The following is a 27195-nucleotide window of genomic DNA, read 5'->3' as shown; positions in this document are numbered from 1 at the left end:
ATTACTATAACTTAACTTAACTTGCATTGCAAATCAATGGGCGGGTAATCGGTTCACATAGGGAGAATCGGGTTAAACCGAATAACATCAGCAATCCTACCAAACTGCATTCATAAATATCAAAACTTCCTCTTCTACTTCGTTTAACAACAGCAATCCTAAGGAACAACAGCCATCACGTCACCTTCACTCTACTTTTCTTATTCGTTTTTCTGTTAAAACCCAAACCCAACACACATTCACCCTTCTTCTTCTTCTTCTTATTCTACAACTTACAAACAAACACCAACCCTAATATTCTATTATACCAGCTGCATAACCAATTGCTTGTTCTACTTCTTCTTTATATGATGAACACACACAAACCCTAAAGTTAATCTACAGACGCAAGTCGTCTTTTCTACCTTGTGAGAACACAACACAGAACCAACAATCTCCTAACCCTAATCTTTCAAACCAGCTGCAAACTTGCAACATTACACCTTACTTTTTCGTTTTTCTTAAACCACAAGATTGTAGCAAGCGGACGAATAATCTGACCAGATAACAACTTAAAAAACTCTCAGATGAGCCGATGCTCACCATCATCAAGCAAACAATAGAAATAAAGCAATAACCACAAACTAAAAATTAGGGATTACACAACTGAAACAGAATCTCATCGAACAGCAGATCTCCCACCACCGAGCTCTAGGATGAGCTTTAGCATTAGTTGTGTGTCTCGGAGATCGGGTCTGATGCGCCACCATACCATTCGCCGGAACCACTATCGTGTTCATTTTCGTTTACCCCTATTATCATCACCGTCGTAATCGATACTGGCCGTCGGCGGAGTGTGGTCGGATGTCCGAATTCTCTTTCTCCCAATCTCTCTCTCTCTCTCTCTCTCTATCCAGACTTGTGTGAGAAAATGGTATGTGGATTTCATATGACGAGGACTGTGAGCTTATGTGCCCTTCCACCGCCCACACTACCCAATGACAGAAAGTGATACACCAAAACTAATATTAAGCACAATGTACAACTCTTTAAGCATACAAATGTTGAAAATTAGAGTATATATATGTTAGGGTATCGAATCAGAGTAGGCTCGAGCGGAAGCGGAACAAACACACACACACACTAGCAGAAAATAAAGAACACGAGAATTTACGTGGTTCGGTCAAGGTGACCTACGTCCACGGGTTGCAACTAGGGTTAGGATTTTATTACTGAGGTGATACCAATTACAAAGATCCTATCAACTATTTATATTTCCCAAATTAGGGTTTACAACTTGTTGAGCAAGAAACCGTAAAATAGGAAACCGGATATCAGACTTAACAAAAAAACTAGCGCATATACGTATCTGTTCTATATTTCCATATTAGCGCATCTAGCAATAGTAGCAATAGATTAGAGCATCTATCATCTATTAGAGCATCTGTCACAATTAGAGCATCTGTGAACAGTAGATGCAATAGATTAGAGCATCTATCATCTAGAGCATCTATTAGAGCATCTATGAAATACTAGCGTATCAAACAATAGAGCATATGCAAATGCTCTATTCTGTTCCTGCATTCCTGCAAAGCCTTCATATCTAACAATCTCCCACTTGGAGGCTTTGCATAAACCACAAAGTCTATCCAAGTAAACCTATCACCGGTTCAAGTCTTTCAAGCCTCCAGTTCCCAAGAACAAGCTAAGACTTCAGTCACATCCAAACCACCTAGTTGCAACCACACCTCTCATCAAGTACCTGAGAGACCAGTTGAAGCTCCCACAAGCTCCAACCCAGCCATGACTGAAATCGTCACTGACCCATCCTCTGTCTCAACCGGCTTGCACGATCCACCAGCTCCAGAGATACACGGAGAATCAATACCACTCTCCACATTTTGCAAACCATTTCCAGGAGAGCTTTTTTCTTCAGTCGGAATCTTCGTCTTCAAAACCCAACGGTTCTTTGTGATTGTACCCGGAACACGACCCGTGCTCCCACTATCACCAAATCCCCTTACTGGCTTAAACTTAGACCACCGACTACATTTAACTGACATCCCCAAAGCACCAGGATTCAAGTTCGCAAATTGAACCCTCTTCCGCTTACTAGATTCAGTGAACCAGACTTTATGTTGTACAGGGACGGCTACTCCCTCAGCAGGTATCTCAACTAGATACAACGATCCTCGTCTCCTCCCACAGGCAACAACAAGATTTCCATCAATCACCTTCCACTTCCCACCACCAAACTTAACATCTAGTCCCTGTTTATCCAGTTGACTAACAGAAATAAGTTTCTTCGCTAAACCTGGAATTACCCTGACGTTCTTTAAGTTCCATGTAGTGCCCAGTGGAGTCTTCAGATTGACATCTCCCATGCCCGTAAAATTAAGAACATGACCGTTAGCTAATCGTACCTTTCCAAAGTCTCCTTTTTTCAGATTCACCATCGTCTCCCCGCTGTGCATGGCGTGAAACGAAGAACCAGAATCCATAGCCCATGAATCTATAGACTCTACACAGCAAACCAGTACGTCACCGTCAGAGTCATCTGACACAACATTGTTTACATGCTGCTTACCATCCTCTTTCTTAGGATCAGGACACTCGTTTTTAACATGCCCCTTTTCACCACAGTTCCAGTACCTCACATTCTTCCCAGCTTTAGACAAGCTTTTCCCACGACTCCCACTGCTTCTGTTTTTACCTCTTCCCCTGCTAACACTGAGCATACCAGAAGTAGATCCTCCACTAGTGTTCCTCCGGCGAACATCTTCACCCAAAACACTATCCCGGACCCGATCAAACTTCAAATTTCCAGTTCCAGCAGTTTCAGTGACCGTTGTCACAAATCCTGACCAGCTATCAGGTAAGGAAGATAACAAAACCACAGCCTGAGTGTCATCATCCAACTTCATGCCCACAGTTGCTAACCTGGACAAAATTGAATTGACTTCGTTAATGTGATCAGCAACTGAACTGCCCTCGCTCATCCTCATATTAAACAGTTCCCTCATCAAGAACACCCTATTACCGGCAGACGGCTTCTCATACATATTTGACAAAGCTGCTAACATATCACGAGCAGTTGTTTCTTTCATGATATTAAATGCAACACTCCTCGTCAAAGCCAGTGTAATTTTACCTCTTGCCTTTTTGCCCTTTGAGTTCCAAATTGCCTCGGCAGCTTTATCCATTCCAGCAGGTTTTTCTTCTAGTACCACATCCAAATCGCATTCACCAAGCAACGCCTCTATTTGCATTCTCCACCATGCAAAATCAGTACCGTTGAACTTCTCGATTCGGAACTTCCCGTCTTCAGCCATAGCAAACGAGAAAACCAGAAAAAACCACAAGGAACCAAGCAACTGAAACCCTAATCGCCAAACACCCTAAAACCACCAGATCTGCAACAGCAAACCCTACGGCGCAAACCCTAGACCTTAGAGCCGTAACTAGAGAATAGGTACGGGTCGTAAACAAGTCAGCGACGACGGCAGCAACAACAGATCAAGATCTCTCGTCCAGCTCTCTCTCCCTCTCCTGCGATAACCGTGTGAACCGTGTATTTAACTGAACCTTTGGCTCTGATACCACTTGTTAGGGTATCGAATCAGAGTAGGCTCGAGCGGAAGCGGAACAAACACACACACACACTAGCAGAAAATAAAGAACACGAGAATTTACGTGGTTCGGTCAAGGTGACCTACGTCCACAGGTTGCAACTAGGGTTAGGATTTTATTACTGAGGTGATACCAATTACAAAGATCCTATCAACTATTTATAATTCCCAAATTAGGGTTTACAACTTGTTGACCAAGAAACCGTAAAATAGGAAACCGGATATCAGACTTAACAAAAAAACTAGCACATATACGTATCTGTTCCATATTTCCATATTAGCGCATCTAGCAATAGTAGCAATAGATTAGAGCATCTATCATCTATTAGAGCATCTGTCACAATTAGAGCATCTGTGAACAGTAGATGCAATAGATTAGAGCATCTATCATCTAGAGCATCTATTAGAGCATATATGAAATACTAGCGCATCAAACAATAGAGCATATGCAAATGCTCTATTCTGTTCCTGCATTCCTGCAAAGCCTTCATATCTAATAATATAAATTAAAGAGCAATTGCAGGTTTATTTAATGGTGGCTGTTATAATTTCTTTGCAAAATCCAACTTTTTAAAGATGTTGATAAGTAAAGACAATCTAAATTTGGCAGGTCTGAAATTAACAGTATAGAATTGAAGTGTATGAGTGTAGAGATATGTCACACCCAATACATATCTATCAGTTACGATATTGGAGAGAGAGAGAGAGAAGAAGAAGAGAGAGAGTAGAGATGAAGAAGAGAGAGAGAGTGGGGTTTTAATTAATTTCTTGTTCTTTAATCTTTTTACATATTTAGTCCCTTGATATAAGTTATTTACTTAATAATCCCTTGAGAGATAAAATGACAAGAATACCCTCATGTGCAAGGCACATGACCATATTTAACAAAAAAATCTGACTGAGTAGGGGTTAAAGGACATAACGTGCAAGATTTTGAAACGTTAAGGACAAAACTCGTCAAAATTAAAGGTAAAGGACACCTCCTATAATTTGGTACAAACATAAAGGACAAAACTTGTAATTTACTCTAACTGTGGTTATAAACAGGTCATTGAGTCGGATAAGTTTATTTTATCTCAAAATGGAACCTTTGTTGGATTTGGATATTTATGTAATGGCATGTTCATGCTTAATATTAATGTCCCGTCTGCTGTTGAATCTGTATGTATGACATCTATATCTTCTAGTAATGTTGAGAATGTTTCACGCTTATGGCACGTAGGTCATGTTAATTATTATAGGATGAAAGATATGTCTAAAATGAGCCTAATACCTGCCTTTGACATGCAAAACTGTTGTAAATGTCATACTTGCAAGTTGACTAAAATTACTAGGAAACCGTTTAAAGATGTTAAAAGGGATTCTAAGGTATTAGAATTAATTCATTCTGATTTATGTGACTTTCATAGTACGCCCTCACTTGGAAATAAAAAGTATGTGGTTACTTTTATTGATGATGCCTCTAGGTTTTGTTATGTCTATTTGTTGCATTCAAAAGATGAAGCTCTTGATAAATTCAAAATTTATAAACAAGAGGTAGAGCGACATCAAAGTTGTCTGATAAAGAACCTTCGCACTGATAGAGGTGGGGAGTATTATGATCCAGTTTACTTTCAGTCTACTGGTATAATACATCAAACCACTGCTCCCTATACACCACAACAAAATGGTGTATCAGATAGGAAGAATAGGACTTTGAAAGAATGGTTAATTCCATGTTATCCTATTCTGGGTTAAGTGAAGGATTCTGGGGTGAGGCTATGTTAACAGCCTGTTATTTGTTGAATAGAGTTCCTAATAAAAAGTCTAAAGTAACCCCACATGAACTCTGGTACAAAAATGCACCAAACTTAAGTCATCTTAGAGTTTGGGGTTGTAGTGCTGTTGTAAAGCTTACTGAACCAAAAATGAGAAACATAGGTGAAAGAGGCATTGATTGCATCTTTATTGGGTATGGTAAGCATTCCCCTGTTCATAGGTTCTATGTTACGGAACCGAATGACTATGTTTCTGTTCACACTGTGATTGAGTCAAGAACTGCTGATTTTGGCAATGAGGATAGATTTTCTTCTGTGCCTAGACTAAAGGACATACCTTATAGTTTGAAAACATTAGCTGTAACTGAGTTCGGTAATAACTCTGCCGGTACCAAAGATGTACCATTTACTAGTACCGAACCTAAGAAGGGTACTAGGGTTAGGAAAGCCAAGTCCTTTGGCTCAGACTTTCATCTTTATTTGGTGGAAGGAACCAGGAATGAGGTTGAACATCAGTATCAATATGGCTTCAATATTGAGGAGGATCCTAAGACATACAGTCAGGTAATGGCATCTAGGGATGTTGCTTTCTGGAAAGAAGCCATCCAAGATGAGATCGATTCTATCATGCATAATAATACATGGAAATTGACTGATTTGCCTCCTGGTTGCAAACCATTGGGTTGTAAATGGATCTTTAAAAGAAAGATGAAAGTTGATGGTAGCATAAATAAGTTTAAAGCCAGGTTGGTTATCCAAGGCTTTAGACAAAAGGAAGGAATAGATTTCTTTGATACCTATGCTCATATTGCAAGAATTTCCACCATAAGGCTTCTTTTAGCTCTTGCTTCAATTCATAACTTGGTAATTCATCAAATGGATGTCAAGACCGCGTTCTTGAATGGTGAATTGGATGAAGAGGTATACATGAAACAACCTGAGGGTTTTGTATTACCTGGACAAGAGCACAAGGTGTGTAAACTCATCAAATCATTATATGGTTTGAAACAAGCACCTAAGCAGTGGCATCAAAAATTTGATGAGATGATCTTATCTCATGGTTTTCTTTTAAACCAGGCTGATAAGTGTGTCTACAGTAGATTTGAATCCTCTGGAAAAGGAGTGATTATTTGTTTATATGTAGATGATATGTTGATCTTTGGTACTGACCAAGATCAGGTTGATAAGACAACGAAATTGTTGTCTTCAAATTTTGAAATGAAGGATATGGGGGAGGCGGATCTGATCCTTGGAATAAGGATTAAAAGGATTAACAATGGTATAACCATGACACAGTCTCATTATATTGAGAAAGTGTTGAAGAAATTCATTCATTATAATTGTTCTCCTGTTAGCACTCCCCTAGATCCTAGCATCCGGTTGATGCCAAATTCTGGTGATTCAGTTTCACAATTAGAGTATTCTAAAGTCATTAGATGCTTGATGTATGCTATGATTAGCACAAGGCCTGACATAGCTTATGTTGTGGGTAAGTTGAGCAGATTTACTAGCAATCCTAGTGCTCAACACTGGCAAGCAGTGAACAGACTGTTTAAGTACCTAAAAGGAACCATGCACCTTGGTTTATGTTATTCAGGTTTTCCTTCAGTTATAGAAGGGTACTCTGATACAAGTTGGATAAACAATAAGGAAGATCATTCCTCCACAAGTGGATGGGTGTTCTTACTTGGTGGAGGTGCTATCTTCTGGGCTTCAAAGAAACAAACTTGCATCACTGACTCAACTATGGAATCTGAGTTTGTGGCTTTAGCTGCAGCTGGTAAAGAAGTTGAGTGGCTCATAAATTTGATCTATGAGATTCCATTATGGCCAAAGCCGATATCACCAATCTCTATCAGGTGCGATAGTGCAGCTACATTGGCTAAGGCATATAGTCAAGTGTACAATGGGAAGTCTAGACACTTAGGTGTTACTGTGTTAGACACAGTATGATTAGAGAATTAATCATGAATGGTGTGATATCCATCGAGTTTGTTAGATCTAAGCTTAATTTAGCTGATCATCTAACCAAAGGGTTAGGAAGAGATCTCGTGAAGAAATCAGCTAAAGGGATGGGTTTAAAGTCCATTTTAAATATCTTATGTCAAGACACCCAATTCCCATCTAATACAACGTTAGATGCAAAAGTCAATGCGGAAAGCTTGTCATAACGATATTGGAACACATTAGCAAATCATCCCAAGGTATGTGTTCAGACTGCAAGATAAAGTAGGTTGAAGTTGAACTTCTTAATAGTTCATTGATAAATTGCAGTGCATGTGCAAGAGTAATGAACTACCTATAAGAATATGAAGTTTAGCCGCTTCAAGAAGCTTTGGACTTGAGCTTTGATATATTCTTTGAAGGATTAGGACACAGGCTAGTAAAACATTGTGTCAAGTGGAATTTGGATTTGTAAACGTTTGTGTATATTACCTACATGTATTTAAATGGATAACATGGGTTCAATCCATAGAGACACCCTGTTATTCTAATATTTGTAACGTGTAATATACTAAGTGAAAATTCAATCCTCAGGACATTTTCATTATGCATGTGTTTGTGTTTCTGTGAGGACAGTTAAGCTAATCATGGATACCACTAAAATAGGGGAGGAATTTTGGTAATTTTAGTGTTATCAACGGATTTTAGGGTATTGGATTAACTTGTTGATCAAGGAAATAACGTTAGAGATTAAATGAGTTAGGTGGCGAGGAAGTGCGGGCTCAATTTAATCCTAATATTATTTGAGTCTATATGGGCCTTGTAAATAATAATTACATATACTAAATTATTATTGTGTTTTTTGATAAAGCCCAATAAATGAAATTCTTGTTTGGGACTAATAGTCCTTACGTAAGTCTTCTAGTGGGCCAACTACAAAGGATATAAAAAAAACTTTATTTTAACAAAAGGCCATGGCATAAAAGTCTTGCCAGACTCAGTAAATACTCTCGATCAATAAGAATAAAGGGGAACGCACAAAGAAACAGAAGACGGTTACAGTTTTGTGCTTTTCATATCACAGTTTCATCAAATCCAATTCCAACAAGAGTGATCTCTGTCTAATCCAATAAATTATTGCGTGTAACCCGCAAATAGGTTTATCTGATAGTTCTCATACGATTCAGAGATTAATCCAGGTTTCATCATAATTTTTCAATTTCAATTCGGGTTCCAGGTTTGTTAATTTCTTTGAAATTAATTGTTCTAGACCAATTATACAACATTAATTTTATGTAAAAAATCAATATTTGTTTTATACACTTTAGTAAGGGTGAGCGGGGCACTCCACTCTCTTACGCACACCCAATCAGGTTATGCCACGTCAACTTCCCTCTTAAACTCTCCTCACACCCAAATTTGATGGCGGCACTCCCCTCTTAGGTGACTTATTTTTTTATTAGAAAAAAAAATCAGTGATTGGTTGAAAATGAGGCTGGCCCCACCAACAACCCTCCCTTTCTTCGGTGAACTCCCCCTGACCACCCTCCCCGAATTGGGTCATTGCAGGGATAGCGGCGGTGTTCCCGCTGGGAATTGGGTCACCGCGGCCACTCCCTGCTGGTGCCCCGCTCACCCTAAGTAACCTCTTTAGAAATGTCAATTGATGTTTTATTTATTAAGCTCACACAAAACATTGTTTAGCCATTTCAAATGTTACATAGTAATTCTGTGGTCTTTAGAGAAGTGCGGTTTAGACCCGATAAAGTCAAAATCATACGTGACTGCATTTTCCAATCACCCACTATGAATCTTATGGTTGCTTTTGCATCAAGTGTTACTCCGGGTCCATGACTATAGTGACTATTGATATCGACATGCAAACCTACTTATTCTTTATTTCTTTCAAAAAGATTAATAAATTTCACGGCAAACGAATAAAAAGATATAAAATAGAGTTAAATGTCATTTTGTCAGTTTAGTTAAAAGGTTTGAAACGTTGGCATTTTAGTCCAAATAGTTTCAAACGTTGTCATTTTAGTCCACTGGGTTACATAATTACATATAAAATGACCGAATTGCCCTTTCAGTTAACAGAATAAAAAGATGGAGTTAACCCAGTAAACTAAAATGACAACGTTTGAAACTATTTGGACTAAAATGACAATGTTTCAAACCTTTGGACTAAACTGGAAAAATGACCTTAACCACATGGACTAAAATGACATTTAACTCTCTTTGAAAAGAAGTAGTGTACACTTCGGTGTTGTTTGTTTTTTCAGATGTAAAACGTCTGCAGTCTGCGGACTATATCTGCAGACAAGAGATGGACCAAAACTCTGCAGTCTGCAATAAGAAGAGTGTTTGTTTTTTAACTTCTGCAAGCACTAAGCTACAGCAATTCAACTACCATTTTACAACACATTTTGCACCATTATAAAACAATTAACCTACCGTTTTGTAGAACCTAAATAACATCATAAGCAGGTTATGATATCATGTTTCATCATTTCAAATATACATAAAGAATATCATTTTCACTTCTAACTTATTCACTTACCTGACCCAATAAAAATTACCTGCACCAACTTATTTATTTTTAAAATTACCATTACTTTCTCAATAATGTTAACCAAGAACTGAAGTAATTTCTACCTATTGCTTTTTCTTTTTCTATTAGGTCAATCGATCACCGCAATCAAAGTTCAAGTTTTGATCAGGACCATGTGAATACCTAATATAAGTTTTAGAAAGAAAATAGAAACCTAAAGTACAACAGAAGATGTGCAGGAACAAGTTTTAGAAGAAATAGACTATTATATACGAGTGAAATCAGAACCATGTGATGACCTGTAGGAGAGGTCGATTTGAACGTGAGTCATGACGTCGAAATGGAGAAGGGAGAAGGGAGGAGCGGTGGCTTTGTGAAAGGGAGAAGGGAGGTTTGAAGACTTGAGTCCACATCTGCCCCAAGAAGAGGATGCACATACCTTTTTTAATGAAAGATCTTCGAGAAAACAAACAGTCTTCAGATCCAAAGGTCTACGTGTAGTCTGCACGACGCAGACATAAAAGGTCAGGAAACTCTTCTTAAAAAAAACAAACAACCCCTTCATGTCTAACATCATGGTAAGGTTGTACATACACATCAACAATGTTTACATTTGTTAGAAGCTGAGAGGTAAAACAAATTTGGGTTAAAATGATTTGAGATAAAACATTATATAACTGAATAATATATTACATAAAATAATGGTATATTACATCTCACCCAAAATTTCAAGTATTTTATTGTTATTTATAATTAGTTTCGGATTTCTTTTTGTTTTCTTGAAGGTGACTAAATTGTGAGAATCATGTGCCGGCATTGCATTATTCATTTTCATATGGCCCAGTCATTCGGAACCTGCCGCTACTTGTCCCTTATATTGTTTTAAATTAAAAAAAAAAAGTTTTGTTAATTAAATTGTTTTTGATTTTCCCTCCTAATGGTCTTCAAATTATTTGCACCTAATCCACTGGGATTTCTAAATTCGAACCCGTGATTAAAACCCCTATTCGCTCCTTCATCCAGATTTCCATTGAAAATTGCCAAAGATGGAATTGTACCTGCGTCTCCACTAGAGAGAGCATGCCAATTAACCGCTGAACCAAATTCTGAGGACTATAATATAAGTTTCTAATAGACGAGAAGGAACATGTTTGATTCACCCGAGTGATGTTCATTCGTGCCGTCTTTTATGTCTAGGAATACATAAATGCTTTGAAAATCATAATCGATATGCAACATAAACGGGCCCCAAAAAGCTCGACTATAGGCTCGATTTGGCCTACCAGTCTTCATGTGGTCCATCTTTTGTTAATTTTTTTCTTTAAGGACCAATTATGACAAATCTTAGTTGAGGTTGAATTTATGACTTATGTAATTATACTTGAGGAAGAAATATTTCAAGTGCATGTGATATTGTGATGTTGAGCCCCAATCAATGTAATGTTGAGCTTTTCTCATTAAAAAATCAAAGTTATTTTTCTAAAGCTATTTTGTTTATAAATTGTAGCATTTTTTTGGTATATAAAAGAAAATAACGAGTAATCATACTAAAATATTCAAATACCCTCGGTTTCAAAATATCTCTTCATTTGATATACAATCTATCTATTACTAAAACAGAATAACTGAAGGGGTATGGTCCCAAAAAGCCGTGCAGATCTTCTTCCAAGTCGCGCGCAGGACCATACTCTGCGCAGATCTTCTTCCAAGTAACCTCGTGCGGGTTACTTCACCAAAGATTGGCCTCGCGCGAGGTCTAACCAAGAAACAACATTAAGATCGACACTTAGCATTCTGATAAGAGTCTTCAGTACCTATAAACCTGCGCAAGCTAGTTCCGTGCTCAACAAGGGTCGCACAAAGGTGTAGCGCATGACCAGATTCAGAAGGTACAAAAGGTACAAGTGGCAGATAAAAGGAGCCAATCCAAATCCTCCAGACTCTGCTCAATCGTGCTCCACGATCGCCTGACGTGCAGGAGACGAAAAGTACCTAAGGACGCCTACGTGGCATCAATCATGGGGCAGATACACCTGCCCCCACGATCTCCACTAACTGGCTGATGAAAGAGACCGACAATAGCGACACGTGGCTCCACTCATGGTGCGCCAGCACCGCGAAACGTCTAGAAGACACTAACGGTCGGCACCAGTGAGACCAAAGGCATATCCACCCTGTTGTCGTTTTACGGCCCAAGGCCCATCAGCCCACATCCTCTACACCTCTCCGGCTATAAATAGAGCACTCTCTTCACAGGTTAAAGGATCCCACTCCCTCTTTACTCACTCTTAATACTTAATTATCTTTCCAAAAGCAGTCGCTTATTCCCACGCCGGAGCCCGGTTAAGAGGGAAACCCTCATATTCCCCTCTTAACGAGTAACGGTGTTCTGTTTTGCAGAATTAGACGTTCTGGTCGAAGCTCAGAGAGTCATTAGAAGATTAACCTCTATGGCAGAAACATAAACCCAACTGATTAGTCCCATAATTAGTTCTGTGTTTCTTCAATAATATATAAACATATAAATTTAAAAAGTTTAATAAGTAAACAATAGTAACTCTTTAAATACTTATTTACGAAAAGATATACCTTCAGAAATAAATCACATTGATTTTGCAAATGGTTAATTTCTATTCCTAAAAGAAATAAATCACACTGATTTTGCAAATGGTTAAATTCCCAAGTATAATGAGTTCCTATTCTAATTCCAAGTCTTATGGCTAACTGTTGTGGTTTAACTAAATAACTGTTTGTTTACCTCTTAATGAGTCTTTTAATGGTTTAGACCCTTACTGGTTCAGCACTTAATGATTCAGACTGTTTGTTTCATGAGCAGATGTCTGAATGGTTCAGACATTTGCCTATGAAGGGTTAAGATTTATACAGAGTCTAAATGGTTAAGACCTCTAATCTGAATTGGTCAGACATTTGCCTCTGAACGGTTAAGCATTATACAGACTCTTAATGGTTCAGACCTCTTACTGGTTCAACACTTAATGGTTCAGACCTTTTATTGGTTCAGCACTTAACAATTCAGATGTTGCCAAACAACCCCTAAAAGTGTATAACGTCCTGTCACATAGACAAAGTTAAAGTCAACCTTTAACTATTCAACTGTGATTTAATTAAAAACTAAAAAAAACCAAAAAAGTGATTGGTTGGAACGGGGTAGACCCTACACTCTTCCTCTCTTAGCCGGTGAAAGACCTAACTATTCATGCTTGGCGTCTAGATTTAACCCCTTCGGGCGATGTTGGCAAGAGGCGCTAGAGCCCAATAGTTAGTCTAAATATTTATTATCGTTAAACGATAACATAAAAATATGTTCCAAAACAACATATTTTTCAAAAAGATAAAAACATATAAAATATAATTCTTATCATTATATTGTAAAGAACAATAAAATAAAACAAAGCACAAAACAAATTATATAAACTATATTTTCTATGAAATGCAAGTTAGATATTATAATACACTTAAACCTCCATATATCATGGATTCATGGTGCTTAAGTTAACGGCTCTCCGTCAATTTTCACGGTTAGAATCCCCAAACTTCAAACGCTCCATTAACGTCCATTATCTTTTGAAGCTCCTCTCTCTCTCTCTCTCTCTCTCTCTCTCAGTTACTGTGTGTTTGTGCGTGTATTTTCACGTTAAAATACCACCATTATTCAACAAATCGTTTCTCGAAGCTGATTCCACTCTCTCAGTCGGCAACATTTGGTGTAGTCAACGGCCGGCGATTTCAGGTTTCACGCGTTTCTTAATTCTTATACTTCAACTTCATTCATCCAATTAATCAATTGTTTCGATCGGAATCTGCTATAAGTCAATGCAGTTCAATCGGTTTAAATCGGATATTGTTTATGTAATAATAGTGTTAAATCATGCATCTATTGTTTATATAACCTAATGTGTTTCGCGAAAACAGGTTTCCAGATTTGAGTGAGTTGAGTTGACTCAGTGAGTTCACCGGGAAAAAAAAACTCGTTACAGTTAACAGCTGGTGATTAGAGGTATGCTGTTATTGATTCTAGGTTTATTATACATTATTACACATTGTTGTTAATTGTTATTGAATTTGCTTTTATTGTGGTTAGGTAGAGACTGATAGTGAAAATTAGATCTTTCTGATTATGATTGATTTGATTGAATTTGAATTATTTAGTTAAATTCAGCAGGAGTGGTGATTTGAGTGAGTTAGGTATGGAGAGAAGAGGAAATGTGGTTCAGAGCTCACCGTCAAACACTCCGAGGTCGAATGACAGGGCGGGGAGAGATATAAGGCCTGCGGAAGGAAGTATGAATGGTAAACATGATAAAGAAAAAGGAGTGAATGTTCAAGTCATTGTGCGGTGCAGGTCTGTTTATTTTAAACGAAAGCATGTGTGAGATTAGATATCGAATATTTTTAGGAGTTAATGTGACAGTTACATGATTGTTGTGTTTCCTTATGCGTAGACCGTTGAATGATGAGGAGATGAAGGCGCACACACCGGCAGTGGTTACATGTACTGAGAACAAGAGAGAAGTTTGTGCAATACAGAATATAGCTAACAAACAGATTGATAGATCGTTTGTGTTTGACAAGGTAGGTCTCTTTTCTGATTTTTTTTAATGCTTATTCGTCTTAGGTGGATGATAAAGGAAACCGGTGCACCACATAGCAATGCAGCATTCCTTTTTTATTTACCAAACAGGTTGTATGTATGCGTCACTTGAACCTACGATCTTTTGGTTACAAAGAAATGAACTTAGCAATAAGATGTACCATATGTGTAGATTATGTATGTGCATGCATTTAATTTTGAGGTGAGTGGGATCACCAAGCTTATAAATTACTTTCTTTTGTAGTTTGTAAACTAGTTTTCGTGTAAGAAAAACAAGAAATGAACAGAGAAGTGTTATGTAAATCTATATGATATAAATTTGGCGCAATATAAATATATTGGGAATCAATCTTTTGAAAGATACGGATACCACAACCTCTGGACCATGTATAAAGAACACATTGCATAATATCTCAAGAAACAACTCCTTTCAGTTCTTTTTTACTCAAGAAGAATGTCTCTTGTAATGTTTCCAAGAGCTAACGCCGAAAAATCTCTATAGGTCTTTGGTCCAAACTCACAACAAAGGGACTTGTATCATGCGGCTGTCTCTCCCATAGTTTTTGAAGTTCTTGAAGGATACAACTGCACTATATTTGCTTATGGCCAAACAGGAACTGGGAAAACCTACACAATGGAGGGAGGAGGGAGAAAAAAGGTGTTTTCTATGTTCCATAGTGAAATGATAAAATCAACGGAATTTTTTTCATTAGCTTTTACTAAACCAAACAACCGTATATTCTGTCTAGAATGGGGAATTCCCAACTGATGCAGGTGTTATTCCCAGAGCTGTACGACAAATATTCGATATATTAGAAGCTCAAAAAGCAGAGTACAATATGAAGGTCACATTCTTAGAGCTGTACAACGAGGAGATAACCGATCTTTTGGCTCCCGAAGAATCTTCAAAATTTCCTGATGATAAATCAAAGAAACCCATAGCACTTATGGAGGATGGAAAGGGTTGTGTTTTTGTAAGAGGCTTGGAAGAAGAGATGGTTTCCACTGCAGATGAAATCTATAAAATCTTAGAAAAAGGTTCTGCTAAAAGACGTACTGCAGAAACCCTTTTAAATAAACAAAGTAGTCGTTCTCACTCGATATTTTCTATCACGATTCACATTAAGGAACGTACTCCAGAAGGAGAAGAAGTTATTAGATGTGGCAAGCTTAATCTTGTTGATCTTGCTGGTTCCGAGAATATTTCTAGGTCTGGTGCTAGAGAGGTAAACACAAACTTCACAAATTTCTTCTCTGTTGTGATAGTAAGAGTTAAATGGCATTTTAGTCGTTGTGGTTTGGGCCAATTTGCCAGTTTAGTCCAAAGGTTTCATTTTTCACCTGTGGGTCCCAAAAGGTTTCACCGTTGCCATTTTAGTCCATTGGGTTAACTTCATCAATTTTTTCTGTTAACGATAAGGGCAATTCGGTCATTTTATATGTAATTCTGTTAATCAGAAGGGCAATTCGACCATATAAAATGACCGAATTGCCATTCTCGTTAACAGAAAAAATGGATTAAGTTAACCCAGTGGACTAAAATGGCAACGGTGAAACCTTTTTGGATCCACAGGCAAAAAATGAAACCTTTGGACTAAACTGGCAAAATGGCCCAAACCACAGGGACTAAATTGGCATTTTACTCTGATAATAAAAATAATTATAATTGCATATAAATATTATCTTTAAAACTCAAAAATGGTTTTCTTGCAGGGCAGAGCAAGGGAAGCCGGTGAGATAAACAAGAGTTTGCTTACACTTGGCAGAGTTATAAATACATTAGTTGAGCACTCAGGGCATATACCTTACAGGTATTACTTTAATGGATATAATATACCAACAGGGGACGTATACATTAGTTATTTAAATAAATAATACATTAACGGCATTATTGTTTGTATCTAATGCAGGGATAGTAAGTTAACGAGGTTGTTGAGAGATTCTTTAGGAGGGAAAACAAAGACATGTATAATTGCCACAATCTCTCCCTCTATTTACTCTTTAGAGGAAACACTTAGTACTTTAGACTATGCACACCGCGCAAAAAATATTAAGAACAAACCAGAGGTTAGTGCTGTTGAGAATTTGAGATTAGTTGTTTAGTTAGTAGAAAAGCGTATGCTCTTATAGCAAGTTTTGACCTATTGTGTGATTCATATTTCAGATTAATCAGAAAATGATGAAATCTGCAATGATGAAAGATCTGTACTCAGAAATTGAACGGCTGAAGCAAGGTTGGAGTCCTTTACCCACCCTTCTCTATTCTCATTAGGCTGATTTATATATTACTCTTACATGGTTTGACTTTTGAGTTGACCAGAGGTCTATGCTACTAGAGAGAAGAATGGAATCTACATACCGAAAGACAGATATCTACAGGAAGAGGAGGAGAAGAAGGTATGCCGTATGCCCCGTCAATTTGTAATGTTTACATATAGAAACTGATATTGAAGTTACTGTATTGTTATTATTATTTTTATTACTAATTACCTTCTTCAGGCAATGGCAGAAAAAATAGAGCGGATGGAACTCGATGTTGAGTCAAGGAGCAAGGTAGAATCAAGGCTAATTTCTGTCATCTTCATTCTATATGTTAAGAAACATAACTGATGATTGTAATCTACTATTGTAAACAGCAATTTATGGAGCTTCAGGAACTTTATAATTCTCAGCAGCTGGTGAACGCAAACTTAACCGGGAAGCTTGAGAGGACAGAGGTATGATGTTATTCGAGTTTTTCTCTCCTTGATAATTATCTAATACGTCAGATCTTCAGTTTATGTAAAATAATCATATTGTTACGACACCTTTAGATAAAGCTCCAAGAAACTGAAAACTCATTGTTGGATCTTGAAGAAAAGCATAAACAAGCAAATATAACAATCAAAGAGAAAGAATTCCTTATCTTTAATCTTCTTAAATCTGGTAAGCAATTTCCTAATCATCACTATTCACCAAAAGCTTCTTAATTAAACATGCATCTGAACGGAGTTTTAATGGTTTACTAATGCTCATCAGAAAAAGCTCTTGTTGAGCGTGCATTTGACCTTCGAGCTGAGCTGGAGAACGCTTCATCAGATGTGTCTAGTCTGTTCACCAAGATTGGTATGTAATAGTAATACCAAAATTCAAATATAATTATCAAATTTGGGAAACGATAATCCTAATTTCTGTAACATGTTTATTGTCTCAGAACATAAGGATAAAATAGAAGACGAAAACAGAATTCTTGTCCAACAGTTTCAATCTCAGTTAACTAAGCAGCTTGACATCTTGCATAAAAGTGTGGCAGCTTCTGTTACCCAACAAGAACAACAATTAAAAGGCATGCAGGAAGATATGAAATCTTTCGTATCTACCAAGGGCCAGGTGCGATATCTCGATTTAAGCATACTAAACCATATCTTATATATGTGTGTGTGTGTGTGTGTGTGTGTTATATAGGATTCATTTCCTATGAGAACTCCTCTGAGTTGTGAGAATCGCGAGAACTCCTACTTCTCCTGTGAGTTTTTCAACCAAACTTTGCACAAACGTAGATTAACATCTAACTAAGACATCTGTAAAAAAATCGAAAAAAATTTGACGAGCCGACATTTATTCGACAGGCAAATTTGATTTACTCCGGTGTAAATGGCTGCTGATGTCATCATCGTCAGAATGTTATGGCGGTGTAAATTTGTTTTACACCGACGTAAGAAGTCGTATATGATATTTTTTCATTTTTTTTGGAAAAGTTACATAAAAAGAAAGATTTTCGTCAATTTTTTTTTTCAAAAAACGTTAGGATCAAAAAGTTCCCAAGTTCTCACAACTCAAGCTAGTTCTCATTTTAACCCTTCAACGCACACACACACACATATATACAAAATTATATGATTGTGATTGTTGCTGCTATGTGTGGGTCTAATATAAATGAATATACTGCTTTTGTGGGTTACAGGCGACAGACGAGCTCCGACTTGGTCTAGAAAAGTTGAAAACATTATATGGTTCTGGTATTGAATCTCTGGATAATCTGGCAAATGAACTTGATGGAAACTCACGGTCAACACTCGGATGTCTTAATTCTCAAGTTTCCCAAAATTCTTCTGCTCTTGGGGATGTATGTTCTTATGTTGATTTAATTCTCTAAAATTTTGTGTTCTTTATACCTTTATACTGTAATATATCATTATATTGACATGAGGACATCCACAAATTCAACACAGCTTTTCAAGGGCATTGCGTCAGAAGCTGAGGAATTACTTAATGATCTACAAAACATTCTCCATATCCAAGAAAATAAACTAGCCACATACGCTCAACAACAACGAGAGGTTAGGCCGTTAGATTTTGTTAACTAGCATAACTCTAGCCTATAGGAATATATATACATATAATTTGGTTATCTCCACCCTCTCCACAAGGGCCAGGATCATTTCAGAACCATAAATATTTACAGAACTCTCAGAACTCCTAATAAACAATCTTTTTATTTATATATTTTTATGTTTAGGATAATTTTATCATTTATTATGTGTATTTTTACGATTACATACATGTTAAGAGTTATTTTATCATTTTTTTATATGTAATTTTATAATTACACATATATAAACTAGTTTTTTTACATATATGTAATTAGTTATGACACATATATATAATTTTGGCAATTAAACATATGTAAACTACTTTTAACATGTATGTAATCAAAGAAATACATATAATAGATGATAAAAAGATCCTAAATACAAAAACTTATATATAAAATGATTGTTTATTAGGAGTTCTGAAAGTTCTGTAGTTATTTAGAGTTCTGAAATGAACTCAACCCATCTCCACAAAATATAAAAGATCTTTACTTCCTTTTCTAAATTATCTGTAGGCACATAGCAGAACTGTTGAAACGTCACGGTCAATTTCTAATATTACAGCAAACTTTTTCGTAACGCTGGACATGCACGCAACCAAATTGACACAAATTATTGAAGAGGGCCAGACTGTCAATGAACAAAAGTTATCCGAACTTGAAAGAAAGTTTGAGGTAATGATTATCTTTGGCATGTTTTAAAAAATGTTTTTGTCTTCTCATTTATATACATATATATATATACCTTCAGGAGTGTGCTGCCAATGAAGAAAGACAACTGCTAGAGAAAGTCGCAGAACTGCTTGCAGGTTCAAATGCTAGGAAAAAAGAACTGGTATGACCAATACACTCCAGTCCGTGCTACTTTTTTTAGTTTTTTTGAGTAAATTACGTTTTTGGCCCCTGTGGTTATATCACTTTTACTATATTAGCCCAAAATAAGAATTTTTAATATATCTGCCCCTATGGTTTCTATAACTAACCATTTTGGTCCCTAAGTATGGGGGCCAAAATGGTTAGTTATAGAGACCATGGGGGCTAAAATGGTTAGACTTAGGGGCCAAAATGGTTAGTTATAAAGACCATTGGGGCAGATATGTTAAAAATTCTTATTTTGGGCTAATATAGTAAAAGTGATATAACCATAGGGGCCAAAAACGTAATTTACTCTAGTTTTTTTAGCATCTAAAGATCATTTGGCGCATCTTTAATCTTTTCTGCTGTTTTTTTTGACCAATTTATAGGTTACAACCGCAGTAAATGGTCTACGAGAAAGTGCAGCTAGTAAAACCAACAGATTCCAGCAGGAAATGGTAACCATGAAAGAATCAAGGTGTTCTGTGCGAGCCGAATGGACAGATTACACCGAAAAGGCTGAAACCCATTATGTTGAAGACACTACTGCAGTTGAAAACGGAAAGAAGAATCTAGACGAGATTCTTCAAAATTGGTAGGTCACTAGATCCCCTTGTTAAATGTTAACAACAGTTTTCAATATTTCTACAGTACTTATTTAATAAACATTGGCGTAGCTTAGTGGGGGCGGGAGGGGGCGGCCGACCCCCCGAACTTTTCACTCAGTAGTAATGAAATTTTTGGGTATATACGTTTTTTACCCCGCGGTTTTATATAAATTTTTGGGTATATACGTTTTCGACCCCCTGGTCGGAAATCTCAAGCTTCGCCACTGTTAATCAAGTTTCGTTCTTGCAGTTTGCAAAAGGTGCAAATGGGGTCACAACAATGGAATAGTGCTCAAGAATCTTTGCTCAGTTTAGAGAAGAACAATGTGGCTTCTGTGAACAAAATAGTTAGGTAAGTCCGTTTAATCGTATATGAAGAAAATGAACTACCTTAAATGTTTACTTTGATGTATTTATATATTTATTATTCTATTTCCGAACCTTTCGTAGCCGAGGACTAGAAGCCAATCAAATTTTGCGTTCCCAGTATTCAGTTGCAGCATCATCTACACTGAAAGATGCAAATGTTGCAAATAATAACCTCCTTTCCTCAATCGATCGTAAGCGTTTAGTTTCGGAGTATCAATAATTGTATTTCTCCTGTTGAAATTTTTCATTTTTAATACAAAAATATGCAGATGCTTTACAACTTGACCATGATGCATATCGAAATCTTGATTCCATGATTGTTCCTTGTTGCGGAGAACTGAGGGAACTGAAAGGTGGACACTATGATAAGATTGTAGAGATTACAGATCATGCCGGAAAAAGCCTACTAAACGACTACACCGTAAGTTCCTAAATAAAATTATTTATTTCATTAATACCAATAATACTACTTTTTTTTTTGGCAAATTGGATTTAAATAATCCCAACTTACTCAATTTGGCCGATAATAATCCGAACTGGTCTACTTTTGGCCGATAATAGTCCGCCGTTAAAAATAGCTTAACGGAGTTAAGCTTTTTTCCGAATTACAAACCGATATTTTATGGATTTTGATCAGAACGAGGATACGATTCATTTATGTAAAACTTACCTCGAAACGGTGCTTCAAACGACTTGATTTTTGTTAATTGGAAGTTTAAACACCCGAATTGAAGCACCGTTTTCGTCGTTTGGGGCAGTATTTCGAGGAAAATTTTATATCAATCAACTCGTATACTCGTTCTGATCAAAATCCATAAAACATCGGTTTGTCATTCGGGAAAAAGTTTAACTCCGTTAAGCTATTTTTAACGGCGGACTATTATCGGCCAAAAGTGGACCAGTTCGGATTATTATCGGCCAATAACTGAGTTGGGATTATTATCGGCCAAATTGAGCAAGTTGGGATTAATGAAATCCAATTTGCCTTTTTTTTTTTAAATATTGGTACATTCAAAGATAGTGATTTTACTATGCTACACCATCACACAGTTGCAATAAGTGTTTAGTTTAAGAATATACCAATTATATATATTGCAGGTTGATGAACCATCATGTTCCACACCAAGAAAGAGGTCATTCAATCTACCAACCACAACCTCTATTGAAGAGCTTCGGACCCCACCGTTTGACGAGCTGCTCAAATATTTCTGGTCGTCTTCAACGCTGCCAAATGGTGATGCAAAGCATCTCGAAGCTGGTGCTCATTCCATGAGAGACTCACGACACCCGCTCACTGCTGTTAATTGAGAACAAAACTAAAAAAAAAACAAAAAACCAAAATGATAATCCATTTCGGAAACCTGAGATAGTGTACATATATACATATTATTTACTAAAGAAAAATATTCATTGTTCATTGGACAAATTTATATAATAGATCTAGATTTTAGGTTTGAATGTTGAGAGTCCCCCGGATGTTGTATTGTTTGTTTCTTTAATACGGTTTTGGTCTAAATTATTGTACTTTGAATATAACCACTTTTAAGGCTATTGTTATATAAATCCCTGATTTTATCTCTATCTTTAAGGATTTGCTAGCACAATATCTGCATGTTTTGCACATGGATGGAGGCCATAAATGTGAACCTCAATTAAGGCTGAGTGTTACCGGTTGCCACCCCAGCCGTTTGGTGCGGTAAACACTGCGCCGGGGCGTTAACTGGAGGCGGCAATGGAGCCATCTTGAATGGGTTAACTGGTGCTAAGCCTGTATTTCAAATTAAAAAAAAAAATCATTTAATATATACACTATTTACACCCAATTTTTTCATCTCCAATCTCCACATCTTCACCTACAATCTCAGAATCACTAAAGTTCCATCCAAACCTTCAACAAAAATGAATCCTAGGGATCCGAGAAGAGTATCCTGGCTTGGACAAAATACCGGGGTAACCGTGATAAAAAGAATCAATAATTTCTCTCATAATCCATAACATGAATGGGTTAGTTTTTGGTGCTAAGTAGATATGAATTGACTGAAATACCCATACTGTTAAAAATGTAATTAATTATCTAATCTAATCTAACTTATAATAAAAGATTACAACTAATACCACAATGCAATATCTCCATTAATTTAGTAATAATAGGGGAATTGGCCTGTAATAATTTCACCTAAACCTTATTGGCCATTAATAGGGCTGTAAACGAACCGAACGAACACGAACAATGTCATGTTCGTGTTCGTTTGTTAAGGAAATTAACATGTTCGCGAACTGTTCACGAACGCATACCGAACATAAGTTTATGTTCGTGTTCATTCGTTAAGGAAATTTAGTTGTTCACGAACAGTTCGTGAACACTGGTCTCAAACACAAATGAATTCAAGCAAATAAAAATGAACGCAAATGAACATTTAACTTGAAAATAAAATTAATATAAATATTGTTATCCTTAAACATTGGATATAAATAGTTAAATACAACCATCAAATGATAAATCAAAACACAAGAAGTCTAATACACCACCAAACGATGAATCAACTTTAACTAACTTAGACATAATTATCCCCAAAAATGTTTTAGCATGTCTAAATTTTAGCTAACTTAGGAAAAAAATAGGGTTTCCAGTTTTCAATATATTAAGATAAAAGGTTAATTATTTATTATTTTTTAATATAATCAAACGAACACGGACGAACGTAACCGGACATATTACCGAACGTTCACGAACGCAGTCGAACGAACGAGACCTATGTTCGTGTTCGTTCGCTAAGCTAACCGAACGAAATTTTCTGTTCGTGTTCGTTCGTTAAGCTAATCGAACGAACATAAACGAACTTCCCACCGAACGGTTCACGAACTGTTCGCTGAACGTTCGGTTCGTTTACAGCCCTAGCCATTAATAATCCCACCTCAGAATATTTCCCCCACCGGTCTCACCTTTCACCTATTTTTCCTACAATAGCCTCCCATTAAAAAAACTAAACGGAGTTAAGCTTTTTTCCAAATTACAAACAGATTTTTTAGGGCTTATGATCAGAACGATGATACGAGTCAATTGATGTAAAACTTACTTCAAAATGGTGCTCCAAGTGACTTGATTTTGGTTAATTGGAAATTTAAACACCCGAATTGAAGCGCCGTTTTCATCGTTTGGTGCACCGTTTCGAGGCAAGTTTTACATAATGGACTCGTATCGTCGTTCTAATCAAAGGCCCTAAAAAATCTGTTTGTAATTTGGAAAAAGCTTAACTCCGTTAAGTTTTTTTAACGGGAGACCATTGTAGGAAAAATAGGTGAAAGGTGGGACTGGTGGGGGAATATTCTGAGGTGGGATTATTAATAGTCAATAAAGTATAGGTGAGATTATTACAAGCCAATTTCCCATAATAATATTGTTAATACTATTATTTAATTAATATATTAGTTTGATATCTAATATTTTTATATAAGTTAGATAATGGTAATGATATTTTTTAGATAATTTATTTCAAACATAACTAGTATTAAGCACCCCCGCGTTGCGGCGGGGGCGAACACTAATACCACACTACTGCCAGCGACAAACGACACTGAAGTTGCGACGTGCGAAGAAATTAAAACGAAACGTAAAACATAGAATAAAATAACTAAATTGATCTAGGACTCACGCGTCACGATGAAACCGCGTCTATTTTTCCTGTTTGACAGGTTCATCGCAATCTATATATAATATAGGGTGGGAGTTGGTTACAAAGTTCATTTTTCCTACAAAGTGTAAAAAGTCATAAAATACCATAATGTCAACCAAAGGGGTATAGTGGTAAACTCGAAACAAATTATTAGTAATAACTTAATAGGTTAAATACGTTCTAAAAATCGTGACAAGCAGCACTAATGCCACACCACTGACAACGACCACCAACATTGAAGAACTCGTAAAAATAATGTAAAAAAAGACGTAAAATCGTTGAACCACGCCCGCCCGTTGCGACGTGTTAATTCGAAGAAATTAGGCATAAACGTTAAACGTTGAAAATAATAACTAACTCGATCTAGGACCCGCACATTGCAACGAACGCAATAGGTACTCACCTCACACCTAGCCCAATAAACAAAAGAACTCCCAAATGTGCACATTGTACAACTCATAATGCATGTTTATGTTGCAATTTGATATTATATAAATTAATGATTTAACAATTGAAATATATTTATTTCGATTTTTTTTTGTTACATGGCTATTAGGACTTGCGTAGTGGGGCGGTATGCCCGGTCATGGCGCCGGCAAAACGCCGGGCACACCATAACGTGGGGCGCTATCAAAGGAAAAAGGGGATGTGGCGCGATCAATTTAGCGGCGTGATGAAATGTTTTTTTTTTTTTTTTTTGACCGTTAATAAACGGTCATATTCTTTAAAAAAAATCATTTTTTTTATTTTCACACTATAAATAACTCCCAACTCTTCCATTTTTTTAACAAATCATACTCAAATATTCTCTCCTTCTCTATATATTTTTTAAAAAGTTTTGAAGTTACTCCCACCCTATTAAAAAATTGGGTTCCCCGTCGGAAGACTCGTTCACCGATATTTACCGAAGATTTTTTTCACCCGAAGAAGACGCGGAGGAGGAAGAAAGGGTTACGAGTGCATGACTTTTGTGATACAAGCATTTGAGCACGTTCGGCCTACTCCCCCTCCACGACCCATCTTGCGGTGCACCTATATCTTGCGAGATCGTGAAGCCGCGAACGAGCGTTTGATAAAAGACCATTTTGATGCGACACCGGTTCACGGACCCAATGTTTTTAGACGACGTTTTCGGATGAGCCAAAGGTTATTTTTGCGCATTAATAATGATTTAGAAAATAAGTATGATTTCTTTAAGCAAAGAATGGACGCGCGAGAATATTTAGGCTTCACCTCAATTCAAAAGGTCACATCCGCGTTACGCATATTATCATACGGAAACACGTACGACATCAACAACGAGTACTTGAAGATGGCGGAGAAAACAACCCGAGATTGCTTGGAACATTTTTGCTATGGTATTTTTATTGACTTTTATTTATTTACTTACTTTTACATATTTATTTTTTAGTAGCTTACTAGTAAAACTTTTATATATTAAATTATATTTTAGGTATATGCCAGTTATATGGAAAACGTTATTTGAGAAATCCCACTTGGAACGACCTTCAACAAATATATGAGGTGCATCTAGAAAAGCATGGAATACCCGAAATGATTGGTAGCTTGGATTGTCGTCAATGGCGTTGGTATAATTGTCCAACCGCATGGCGAGGTCAACATACACAGGGTGATCAAAAAGGGCGAATTTTGGTATTACAAGCTGTTGCGTCATACGACGTTTGGGTTTGGTCGGCCTTCTTTGGTGTAGCCGGGTGTTTTAACGATATTAATACGTTAGAGGCTTCACCATTATTAGAGAGCTACATTTCTGGAACTATATCAAAGGCCGGTTTTCATGCGAACGGGAACAACTACGAGCATGGCTACTATTTGGGCTATGGTATATACCCGGAGTATTCGATTATTGTTAAAATGTTTTCTGAAACGTTCGATGAGAAAAGAAAGTATTTTAAAAAATTACAAGAGTCTTCAAGAAAGGATATCGAGAGGTGTTTTGGGGTTCTACAGCAACGATGGCATTTAATCAGAAATCCTTGTCGCATCTGGCATAAGGATAAAATACGAATGACCATGTATGCTTGCATCATTTTACATAATATGATCATTGAGGATGATGGAAGAGCGATATGCCAAAACTATATTCCGGAAGATTTAGTCGAAGGAACCCAAACAACAATGGAAGAGAGACTTGCAAATGCTCAACTATTGCGATCTAAGGAAATACATAACACGTTGAAGGCGGATTTGGTTGAGCATGCTTGGGCGATTCGCCCAATTCGATACAACAGTGACGACGAAGAAGATTCCAAGGAAGAAGAGGTTGAGGAATTCGAAGACGGGAACTTTGAAGACGTAGGTTTGGATGCTGGAGAAAACGAAGAGGAAGAAGGAGAGAACGAAAATGAAGCCGAAGAATAAATATATTCTTTTAGGTGTAATGTTTTTTTTCTTTAACGTTTTTTTTTTATTTTAATGTATTGTTTTTTATTTAATGCAATGATTTTTAATTTTATAAAACTTAGAAATTAATTAAAAAAATGAAAATTAAATTAATTGAGTAATGATGACAAAGGGGCTTTATGACTACGGCCTCAAATTGCATAACGCCCCATAAAGCCCCTTGGTGACGTGGCATGCCACATGTCGTATAACGCCCCCAAAAGGGCCTTATGACTACGAATGGCCTTAGGCCCCTGCGCATTTTAGACGCAACTTTTAGCTTTTTTCTTTCTTTTTTCTTTACTATAGTAAGACCATGTGTAGTGGAAGGGGAAGATAATGCCCCCACCCTAGGGCATTTTACGCTATGTGGTGGTCCAGTCAGCAAAGGGGCATTATTGGGCGTTTTCTAAAATGGGTGTAGTGGGGATGGGGCATTATTGGGGCATTAAATAAAATAAAG

The 27195-nt window shown here is 36.9% G+C and overlaps 2 protein-coding genes and 1 long non-coding RNA gene across 10 annotated transcripts; 2 read left to right on the top strand and 1 right to left on the bottom strand.

Moving 5' to 3' along the window:
* Positions 1 to 9682: 9682 nt before the first annotated feature.
* LOC118492513 lies at positions 9683 to 10484 on the bottom strand. Its single transcript, XR_004894145.1, has 2 exons — positions 10160 to 10484; positions 9683 to 9715 (listed from the first exon to the last, which is right to left on the bottom strand). It is a non-coding gene; the product is annotated as an uncharacterized LOC118492513 (long non-coding RNA).
* A 2882-nt stretch (positions 10485 to 13366) lies between these two features.
* Positions 13367 to 22171, top strand: LOC110939956 (kinesin-like protein KIN-5D). Of its 8 annotated transcripts, none has more exons than XM_022181523.2 (24): positions 13367 to 13611; positions 13794 to 13878; positions 14067 to 14223; positions 14324 to 14453; positions 14975 to 15130; positions 15222 to 15698; positions 16186 to 16283; positions 16383 to 16539; positions 16637 to 16706; positions 16793 to 16869; positions 16972 to 17025; positions 17109 to 17189; positions 17286 to 17397; positions 17491 to 17577; positions 17666 to 17841; positions 18416 to 18577; positions 18684 to 18791; positions 19340 to 19498; positions 19575 to 19658; positions 20068 to 20273; positions 20537 to 20638; positions 20737 to 20846; positions 20925 to 21076; positions 21754 to 22171. In XM_022181523.2, the coding sequence occupies exons 3-24, from the start codon at positions 14069 to 14071 to the stop codon at positions 21961 to 21963; spliced, it is 3123 nt and encodes a 1040-aa protein (XP_022037215.1). In that variant the 5' UTR covers positions 13367 to 13611; positions 13794 to 13878; positions 14067 to 14068; the 3' UTR covers positions 21964 to 22171. The 8 variants fall into 8 exon arrangements, with proteins under 8 accessions (XP_022037215.1, XP_022037212.1, XP_022037213.1 ...); XM_022181520.2 differs by having other exon boundaries at positions 14044 to 14223; XM_022181521.2 differs by having other exon boundaries at positions 14041 to 14223.
* Positions 22172 to 25533: 3362 nt separating this feature from the next.
* Positions 25534 to 26711, top strand: LOC110942656. Its single transcript, XM_022184430.1, has 2 exons — positions 25534 to 25687; positions 26041 to 26711. Exons 1-2 carry the CDS (start codon positions 25534 to 25536, stop codon positions 26709 to 26711), a joined length of 825 nt encoding a protein of 274 aa, XP_022040122.1.
* Positions 26712 to 27195: the final 484 nt, after the last annotated feature.

This window comes from Helianthus annuus, chromosome 5, assembly GCF_002127325.2.
Source record: "Helianthus annuus cultivar XRQ/B chromosome 5, HanXRQr2.0-SUNRISE, whole genome shotgun sequence".
Taxonomy (NCBI): Eukaryota; Viridiplantae; Streptophyta; class Magnoliopsida; order Asterales; family Asteraceae; genus Helianthus; species Helianthus annuus.
Note: the sequence above shows the minus strand (reverse complement) of the source record. Positions and strands in the feature narration are given on the sequence as shown.